The 11,024-nt window shown below is 40.4% G+C and overlaps 1 protein-coding gene across 1 annotated transcript; it reads right to left on the reverse strand.

Moving 5' to 3' along the window:
* Positions 1 to 83: 83 nt before the first annotated feature.
* On the reverse strand, positions 84 to 7,085 carry ppp5c (protein phosphatase 5, catalytic subunit). Its single transcript, XM_069668469.1, has 13 exons — positions 6,989 to 7,085; positions 4,614 to 4,855; positions 3,738 to 3,885; positions 3,423 to 3,544; positions 3,278 to 3,343; positions 3,047 to 3,145; positions 2,814 to 2,919; positions 2,418 to 2,560; positions 1,941 to 2,028; positions 1,786 to 1,826; positions 1,489 to 1,667; positions 1,311 to 1,392; positions 84 to 1,190 (listed from the first exon to the last, which is right to left on the reverse strand). Exons 1-13 carry the CDS (start codon positions 7,083 to 7,085, stop codon positions 1,128 to 1,130), a joined length of 1,476 nt encoding a protein of 491 aa, XP_069524570.1. The 3' UTR covers positions 84 to 1,127.
* Positions 7,086 to 11,024: the final 3,939 nt, after the last annotated feature.

The following is an 11,024-nucleotide window of genomic DNA, read 5'->3' on the forward strand; positions in this document are numbered from 1 at the left end:
CAAACCATCGAGTGCTACAAAACAAATGCAGACAAGCTTACTTGACAAATAAAGAAAACAGCTTGTTTCTAAAATCACTGGACTTGATTTTTTTATTCAATATTTTTTTCCAAACATAACACGGAATCTTTAAATGATACAGTATATATACATACACGTAAGTGTATTTCTTTATCTAAAAAGTTGAGGGCCATTGGACAATGCAGCTGTGCGTTTCAAGACAGGGTTGCATTTTGGACGTTTTGTGTACTGAAGAAATCCACACATTGGGGTAATAAATCACCAGTTATTGAACATTATTTGAGACTACAGTGCCATCAGTGTTTGCCTTACACCAAAGCTAGTTTGGAAAGTAGACTGTGCGGGAGCTGCCGGGTAAGTGGCACAATGACAGTCAAGGATGAAAACATGGAGAGCAGCAGTTTCTTCCTCAATAGGAAGCAGTGCAGCAGTGCAAAATAAATGTCACCAGCTTCATGACTGAACCTACTAAATACACTACTAATGGCTAACAGCACCTTTAAAAGTGTACCCAGAGAATGTATTCCTGTAATTTGTAAAATAAACTGACATACTGTAGGATGGTTGAGAAACACTGATAGACTGCTCTTCACCCAGTTTACAATTCTCTAAGCTGCGTACACAGGCCAACAGTACAATGCTAGATTTCAGAGTCACAAGATGCTCCTTGTAAAAACTGAACAATCATTTTCAATACAGATCTTTGGTACATACCAGCTATTTGATCCCATCTGCTGAGTATATCAAATATGTAAGAACCAAGCAGCTCCAAGGAGACACATCAGAAATTCTCAGGGTTGGTTTCTTTACCCAGTTATGGAACATATGAATGGGTAGATGGACAACGGAAAGGGGGATATTCCAGTTTTAACTGATACAATGAAAGAATGCACCCAGTTCTGCACTGGGCTGGTGTAAGTGATCTCTTCCCACCTGAACTACACCACGTGTTTTCTGCATACAACTAGTGGAAGTTTGTTGGGGAAAGGGATCCCGTAGACTAAGCATGAACGACAGCATGTCTGAGCACTGGAGGGAGTGAGGTGGCTGGGATGGTTCAGGTCAGATGGGAGGTCGTCAGTGTCACAGATAGGTAAGTGTGGCCTCTACATCATCCCCAACTGCATTAGCGTGTTGGCATACGCCATGGGCTTGACATTCGGATGAGGCTGTCAAGGAGAATCATAGAAGAGAAACATTAGATTGAGATTCAAAAAAGTTTTTCTTTAGAAGATTATATCCCAAAACAATTATAATGTATATTCCATCTTAGAGAACAGGATACTGACCACAGCAGTGAACTGGTGAAATTCTGGCTTGAGGTCTGATCCCCTGAGGTGGATATAAGCTCCTTTGTTTCCCATCTGATCACTGGGGAAAGGCACAATACAGCAACCAACAGTTAAAAAGAACAGCCCTAGTAGCAGCTGAATCAACTCTCTGTAGATGACTGGCATTATTACGTACCAGTAGTTGGGTGCTGAGAACACGGTGATGCACTTCCCTGAGTGAGTGACCTCGTAGCCCTCAGCTTTGACCTCATGACTTCGCACAATAAAGTCAAGCTTGTTCTGTTCCAGGAAGCGCTCTGTCACGTCTGGCCCGAACTGACAACTCACTCCTCGCTTGCTGATCGACCGGCCATTCTGTGTCACAGAAACAGAGAAGTTCTTAAAATAAAAATAGAAGTGGACTGAATGTTTGTTTAACACAAACTACTGGATACTCAGACCAGATAGACCCAATGGGTGGGCAGGAACTGACCTGAGGCTGTGGATCTGACCAGAGGAGGTCACACATGGGGCCTGTGAAAGAGCAGAAGAAGTTGTTGAAATGAACCAGTCTTTTGCTAGAGATTGTTTCTTAGAGACAGTTTTATACTGACTATACTGTATGGTATGTTTGTGGTCCGACCCTACCTGAGTCTGGAGGCTGTCTGTTCCTTTCAATCTTCCTGAGGTCTTCCAACGTCACACCATCTTCACTGAACAGTCCACCATGCATAACCTGAGATGCAGAATCGTATTAGAACTGTATGCACAGCACATAATATCAAACCACTGCGTCATTAAGGGTTGCAAAAATTATTAATAACAACAGTCAGTATGATTCGGATAAACTATTGCTATTTGTCCATAATACAAAAAGTAAACACTTAAAAGTGTCTTCAGAAAAAGTCACTACATTTAAAGAAAATCCATCACAAGTTACATATTCTGGTAAAGTTCACTTGATGGAAATTTAAACACACAGCTTGAGGGATTTTTCTCCCCCCTCTTTCAACGATAAACACTCACATAAAGTCAATTCTTGTTAGTTCAGAATATTAACTGCACAAATGTTCTACTAACAACCACAAAATGATTTGCATGGCCCTCAGAAAGCTGTCGGCTTACCAGTACTTTGTTGTTGATACATTGTGCAAGGGGCAGCCACTGGAAGACCTCGCTGAACAGCTGGAACATCTGGGCTGTGTACTTGGCTTTGACCTCCCCTTCAAATCCATACATCTGGTTCATGTTGTCCGTCTCATGGTTACCTGCAGGCGAAAATCTTGGTTACACAATCTTGTTTAGACAACTTTGTATGTTGATACATATAACAGTAGAAACTGAATGAAATGTGAAAACGACAAAGGAAAATAAACAAAATTATTTTACTTTTGCTCTGAACTTTATGACAACACAAGTGTGTTTAATGAGACACATTAATTAGAAATGTTAGAGCAGCACTCTGCAGGTACAATACATGCATACACTACTCATGCACAGGTCCGCTGTGAGTGCTCTCACCTCTAAGCAAGTGGAAGTTGTTGGGGTAGAGCAGCTTGAAGCCAAAGAGGGTGAGAATGACCTCAAGAGAGAAGGAGCCGCGATCCACAAAGTCACCATTGAACAGCTGAATTCGACTGTTAAGCAATATGACACACAAGTTCTGGATTTGAGGCTATTGGCTGTTTGTCGGTGTTTAAGACACAGATCACAAATGTAATTTTAAAGCTGAATGTCTGTAAACCAAAGGATACATAGGGGTTGGTCTCGGAGGGTAGGCCATTCAACTTGAAGATGTTGAGGAGATCGTAGAACTGCCCGTGGGTGTCCCCGCAAATAGTTATTTTTTCTGTCTGTTGCAAGGAGAGTCAAAACACCTGAGTTGGTTATCAAAGAATAATAATAATTCTACTGTTGCAGTAATTGTGCACCCTCTAACAGCAACTTTAAGTCACTGTCTTGTTGAATATCTCTAAAGTCCTCACCTCCTTTAATTTGACTTCAACAAGACTTGGTAGTTTCGATAGAACGTCTTTGACTTGCACCAAAATCTGAAAGAGTAGACCAAAGTTTGATGACAAGTATAGGTGACATTTTCATCAGCGCAGCGAGTGTATTTCACATGTTTACCTGATAAGCACACTTTCTGTGTAGTTTTTTCTGGTCTTCGAACCACTCCATCATCTCCTTCATGAACGTCAATGTGACCCTTCCATCTTCAAGTTTGGGCCCTACATAGTCATCCTCAATCGCTGCGAAAGAAATTCATTTTCATTTCAGATGTGAAATAATAAAGGACATAAAGAACATAAAGTTTTACATCAGTTTCCTTTGTAGTTCCTGTTTGACAGGAAACACAATATATTACTTAATCTGCACAGTTTTGATCAAAGCACATTATGATTAAATATATATTTTTAAAATATAATAACAAAAGAAACTTACTCATGCTTTCAATGTCCAGAGAGTCCACTACAGACTTTTTTGCCTCATCGCTGGCAATGGCTCTCTCGAAAGCCTTCTGTTTCACAATCTTGTTACATTCTTGATATTTCATCCTTGCATCCTTGTCATTTGGTCGAACCCTCACTACCTGTCAGCGGAACAGGGAAATGATATGAATTACACAACTGGTTAACCATTAACCAACATTCAGGCAGGCATAGGGAAATAGACTTTGAGTCGCTGCCGAGAACAGGATGTTAATTGTATCAAATGTCGAATAACAATATAAAGTTCTTAATCTTGCAAACAGGTTATATTATATTTACTTTGCTCTGTGTGACACTAAATGTGGACAACATTCTCAGTCATTCACTGCTATACCCTAAACATTTTAGTAATCTATAGATGAATAAGAATCTAGGTCCACCATCTCATATAATTGTGAGGGTGAAAGTTCCTCTTCTGTTGTCATAGTGCTTCGTCTAGTTTGTGTAATGAATTGCTGTCACGATAGCTGAGCTTTAGAGGTCTTTGTTGCCACAGCCCTGGTATATTTATGTTAGTTATAATGAGAACTGAACAAGCAACAATAGACACCTAATTATCTGTAGTATGCGTGCCTTCAATTTGGATCTGATTGGCATCATGACTGGATTAAAGGATGATCTCTATGTTGGGCTGTTAAGGAAACATACAGAGCCAAACTCATGATGAATGACCAACAGATGGAACGAGAGAGCCCTTTCTTTTGAGATAATCACAGGAAAATCTTTTTTTAAAACAGCACATAGTTCGCGTGTCAAACACTCCAGGTTTAGACTACTCTGCAGTTGAAAATGTGCAGCCACTGATGAACAAAGAAGTTACTTTTCTTACCGTCTCGTAGTCCTTAAGTGCAGCCTTAAACTTGCCCAGTGCCATGTTGGAGGTGGCACGGCGATAATATCCCTTTATGTAGTTTTTGTCCACCTCCAGGGCCTTCGTCGCATCAGCCAGGGCATAGCCATAGCACTCTGTGCGAAGGTATGCCAGGCTTCGGTTGCTGTAGTAGATGGCATTGGATGGATTGACCTCCAAGGCCTCTGAGTAGTACTTGATTGCATTTTCATAGTCTTTTTCTGAAAAATAAATGTCACACCATGACTGGAAAACACAGAATATGTGGTTCTATGAACTTAATAAAAATGTCACTTTAAAAAAAAACAAAAGCACTGCAGGCAGTTAGTTAATGATTTAGTTCCAAATCGGGTGGAACTGGAGCTGAACAACTTCATGGTTCAAGCTTTTAAAAAGATTTGTTTTTAGACCATTGTCAACTGAAAGTTATTGTTTTAATGGTGAAATAAACAGAGCCTTAAGCTAGTAAAAGACGTCACTGTGGGCTCTGTTTGGAATTCTGTGTATGAAATTTTTATTTATAGCATTTATTTAATCCTAAATGTATAATACATTAAATGCCAATAATAAAAACATTCCTTACACAATGCCATGAATAAAATACATCCCATATGCTGTCGTCAATTAACTCAAGGTCAGTAATGTGATAATATTCTGTAAACAATGACAAATTAATTAAGTTTTGATTGCTACATTACATGAATCATTTATTCTACAGCAGGGCTGGATGATGGCATCTGATAAGTGATGCAGACCTTATAAGAACAGTCAGAAAATCATGGCATCATCATTAGTTAATTGCTCCTGGGCCTAAGGTACCATATTTATAGTTGATATCATAGCTGACATACAATATTTTTATACATCTGTGAATGGAAAATTATCAACAGCTAAACAGGAAGTCATGAGCCCAAGTGACGATTTCCATAATTCCATGAGTTCTAAAGTAGGCAACCAATGCTAACCCACTGTATCCTCAACATCTGTTGAGGCTGTTCTGTGTGTTCTGCTGTGGTTGATGCAAAAACTGCAAGGTGCCAATATCAGAGTCATGATGCAACTGCAAGGTGCCTTTTATATTGTGTGCAGAATACAAATGCAAAGTCCACTAGTAAATTCAATATAAAGCTAATACAAAACTTGTGTGTGTGTTTGGAAGAGATTTGCATGTCCTGTTTTTACCCATTTGGGTCAAAATTGTACTTATGTTAAACTAATTTAGTTACAATGACCTGCAAATCATCATCAGCTTGTCTTTACAAATCAACATACTCAATGATATTTTCAAATGTATACAATATTCAACAATAAGTAAGAAAACCAAATTTTATTGCTTTGACATGATGCTCTTCAACACAAACATGAGACTAGTTTTATATTTGGATAGGTGGTGACGCATACTTTGCTTAGCAGTATACCAGACACATGGCAACCCTGCCCATCCCACACCAGACAGCTTTTCCTTTACAACTGCTCTGACTCATCAGTGTGTCAGCCAGGGCAATATCCAGAAATAATCTAGAAAACTTTAATTTATGCAAAGCATTTTAAAAATGTAAACCCTTATAAAAAATAATGAACACAATACTGAATAAAAACAGGTCGCCTAAATGCATTATTCAATGTGCATACATTAACAAGTGAGCAAAACAGATTACAGTGTGGACCACAGGGATATAACTTGACTTTCGTTTTTGATGCTTCTGTCTGTCAAATGTAATAATCTCTGGGACTAACACGGAATCGCAACATGTCAAAGTAATACTATGGGTTATCCCGTTATAAAGTGATCTGCCCTCAGTCAGAAACATAGACATTTAATTTGGGGAAAATAGCAATAAATCTGTAAAACGACATTATGTGACCGGTGTTCAATCGAGGCTCTGCCGTGCTGCTCACATGTGCCCGCTGGCTAACAGAAGATTCTGTTAGTTCAATCTGAACGCCAATTAAAAATAATCGATAATAAACTTATGACACGACTGAACACCGGTACCAAAAATGAGTGAAAACACCAGAGAGCAATGCAGTAAAAGCCGAGAGAAAGTCTGGTTATCGGTGCATTTAACATAACAAGCGTGACGGCATGGGTTGAATCTATGCTGTTGCTGCTGATATTGTAGCTGCTAGCTAGCTAACTGGCCGCTGATTCAGTTTCGTGTAGCGTAATCCAATGAATGGGGTTTACAGTTAGCATGCTCTCACAGCACTGTTAGCTTAGCTGAACGTTAGCGACCGGCTCATTTTAGAGCTTGTTGCAACACGTTTGAGTCGTTGCTGTAATTAGTGGACACATATTTATCTGTTTTAAACAGCTGATTAAAGCCATTGACTTGACAGGTGTGTCAAATTACCTTTAAAATACTTATTCGCCTTCTCCTTCAGCAGCTCTGCATCATTACCTCCCTCCGCCATCTTCTTCTTACTGCCGTATTTCGAGTCGTGCGCCATTGACTGGACTGTCGTAAAGGTCGTAACGTAATTTTTCCGAGAATGGTTCAGAATTATCTCAGAGTTTACTTTAGGGTAAAAACCGTACGGCTACAGGAAGATGACGACTAAACAAATGGAAACATGACGCACAGTGTATCTACCTTTTAAGCCCTTGTAATTGAAGTTAAATATTTGAGCGGTAAGTATTACCTACTTGGGGAAAAATACGACATAAACCGTAGTAAGGAAAATGAACCTTCAAACACAGACAAGAATGATGTTAAGTGTGTCTCAATTAAGCCGAAGTCAAAACTAATATTCCAATTCACCCTTAACCATAGCCTTCTGTTGATTAGTCATTCGTGTATATGTACTGAGAAGGAAACTGCATATTTTTGGATGGGTTTTCCGTGCTCTGGTGACGACTAGTCATATTGTTTTTGTCTAATAAATTCATACTGTTTTCCATGACATTTAAAAGCCAAAGGTATAAAATATCTATAAGATAAAATATTACCATTTTTTTGTTCTTCCGGTTTGTTAACCAGCAGAGGTCAGTATGGACCTTCACTAAAACCCAAGACATCATGTTCGTAGGCAACTGTTAGACTGCTGATGGAGAGACTATGTTCATGTGAGGTTAACCAGAAAATGTTCAGTGAGTGCGTAATGTATTACAACCAAATCATTAGGTGGAGATTAGTTTAATGATTCACATGGGAGACAATTTTCCCCAGCTTGTCTGGAATAATGACTTTATTATTATTACTATTTAGCAATAGCCTGTCATTAAGTTTCTACCTCTCTGACTAAACTGAAATAACATTCAAATTAATTAAATTGCAGGCTCATGTTACACAAAAGTACAGCCTCAACAATTCCCTTTTGCTTTCTTCCAGATGCCTCAAGACTTGAGTGATTTTGCGATGGAAGTTTCCTGCCGTCTCAACACAGCAATGTCAGCATCCGGCAACCACAGCTATGGCCATAAGGGGACAAATATGGCACAGGTGCACATGTCCACAACTTTACTCACCCACACATGGCATCTGACGCACCCCAGCCTCAAATAACTGGTTTTCACGCAGCATTAAGCAGAAATACATCCAAGCTGAGACACATTTTCTTTAGCTAAAAACTCTTGTCTTTAGTCAATGTCCTGTGTGTCAGTGGAGTCAGGTTGGAACATCTGTCTTGTGTACCAGAAAGGAAAAGTCAACTGTTTGAGATGTAGGTCTGTGGTTTGGAGTGTTTGGGTTTTTGGTGGTTCGGGTTAGAAGTTCAACAGAGAAAGAGACGTTCAAGAGCAGCATGTGACACAGAGGATACAGCCCAGTCCAGTCTGCTGCCCTGACTCACAGGCGACATCCCGCAGTGAAGAGTAAGAGGCCAAGCAGTCGGCTGACTCACCCAGACCCCTACTAAACACTTAGCCCAGAGTGTGACTTCACTTTCTCTTAGCAAGATAACCTATGAGTCGACTTTTTTCTCTGAGCAATAACACGTCTAGTTCTGTGATGGTTTTACTAGTAGCACTTGGGGGAGGGAAAAAATACCCACAACAAGATTGACTGAGAGCAAGCTGACGTTACAGCCTCAGCCCCACATGAGAGTAAACGCAGACAGTGAGTGGGAGAGACAGTGTGGGAGGGAGAGAGGTAAGAGAGAGAATCTGGTTTGCTGGGAGAACGGAGGAGGGAAATTGCTGTCCTCTTGGGTGTACGATGCATGAGCGTGGGCTATGGAGGGGTCCTGAGAAAGTTAAAACAAACACGAATGGAGGAGCGCAGAGATATACGAGCAACCAGAGAAAGAGACAGATGAAGGTCAGGGGGAATGTGAGTGACATTCCAGGGTCGCGAGCCAGTGAATGATGAGGCCTCAGAGTGAGTGGAGTATATGTTACATAGGCCCAAAGCTGAGGTATTTATTTATTGTCCTGTAGCATGTACGACCACTGTGTTGGGAGTGTTTTGAACAACCCCCCTTTTAATCCACCCCTTTAGCCATCATGTCAGACACTGCCAGTATGTTGTCGAAGCTGAAATAGCAACAGTCTTGTCCCCCCCCTCTACTCCACTCTATCCAAATAATTCCCTAATGAGAGCATGACTTCAGGGGGTCTGTGGGGGGTCGCTCTTATTTAAACCATATGTTTTTCTAGCAGGCAGGACTTAAAACTTCAAGTGAAATGAAAGATAAAAAACCCATCCTCTTGAGCCCCACCCTTCCTGTCATTTCTTATTTCCTTCTTTGTTGCTCGTTCGTGATTTAGACATTTGGTTCCTCTGTAAGTCGGCATTTTTACAGCTGATAGTCTCTTTGAGTCATGTACGGATCTCGGGGATTGCTCACATTATACGGCAGCATTACGAAGTCCCTCCTCCACGTTCCAGTCGAACCTCCTGTTGATCGGTGTACCCATCATCCAGCATCCTGAAATGACACATTGAATGTTCACTAAAGTTATTTGCACTACAGGGGAGTGAGGCGCTGGAAATTCCATGTCAATGGAAAAAGAACGTGATGCATACCTGCCTAAAAACTCCGCTGCTGGCTTCACCTTTCCACATTAAAACCTCCTCTGTTTTCTCCTGCGTTTCTTGGACTTGTAACCAGTGTGGTTAGTGGATAGGGACGGGACGGGGGTACTGAAAGCAATTATGTTTATATTTTGTTGAGCGTCTGTTGACATTTCTTGTAGGGCTGTTTTAAGTATAAAGTAACCTATTGTTGCGTTCAGTGCCTGTCGTAAAATCAGCTGCTGTGTAAGTGCGTGTGAGGAGATTTGGTTTTACAAGAATCTGACTGAACAATTCAACTGATAAACAAAACACTTGTTTTTTATTTTGTTTCTTAAAGTCTAAATTTTGCCTTTAAACACATTCTAGGAAACTATGAAGCTCTTCAATGACACATTAATATAAACATGGTGCTCTTACTGAAGTTATTGAGATTTATATCTAACCCTAACCCTAACCCTAATAACCCTAAAAAAATCAATTATTTTCTAAGCTTAAATATATTGAATAACTATTTATATTTATATATAAGTATTTTGCTGGCATATGTATCAATGGGCAAGGTAAGGCACGTTTATTTAAATAGCACATTTCAGCAACAAGACAATTCAAAGTGCTTTACACAAGACAAAAGCAAAGAAACACATTATAAAATAAGACATTAAAAAGCAAAGTGAAGGTCAAATTTAAAAAGCGAAAACAAAATATATGAAGATATAAGTTCAGGTCGGGTCAGAACACTAAAACAGTATGCTGACTTTGTCTGCGGGTTCCAAACCATGAAAGGGTGTTCCCAGAACAACCTTTTCTCCTGTAAGGGATCCAAACCCTTGGAGTTGATACAGTCACGTACAGTTGAAAGCAAAAAATAGTTCGTTGTTTATTTAACCTTTGTGATAATTTTGGTTTTAATTATATACCTTTTTGTTTCTACATCGCTGAATGCAAACAACCCTTTTGTTTAGGTCTAAGTCTTTCTCTCCAATTATAACTCGTCAGTTACATTTTTGGCTGACCGCCGGGGTCAGCCCTACACACGGGTCTGTACTGACTGACTGAGTGGCGGTACTTTCAGAGCCGTAGAGAGAGAGAGTTGCGACATCGCAATGGCGGATCATGGAGCATACTGGACTTCCACCGACGCTACTCTTTCTTTACGGCTCTGGATACTTTGTTCGGGGAGTAGGCGGGGCTGCTCCTCCACTACTCCTCCGCTGTCCTCACCTACGTCCACAGCGCGCACTTGCTTTCAAACACGTCATCGGCCTCATAAGGACAGTCCCACAAAAGCGCACATTGACCTGATGTGGTCAGCCACATACTAAGTTTTGACCAAGTCTTGTTTCCTTAGTTCAGAATTCCCAGAATCTCTCGAGTCTCAGACCGAGGTTTTTGATCTGCGGGTTCCAAACCCTGAAAAGGTCTTCCCAGAACC

This window comes from Semicossyphus pulcher, unplaced genomic scaffold, assembly GCF_022749685.1.
Source record: "Semicossyphus pulcher isolate SPU_LCO1_2020_fin unplaced genomic scaffold, fSemPul1.0.p SCAF_19, whole genome shotgun sequence".
NCBI classification, from domain to species: Eukaryota; Metazoa; Chordata; class Actinopteri; order Labriformes; family Labridae; genus Semicossyphus; species Semicossyphus pulcher.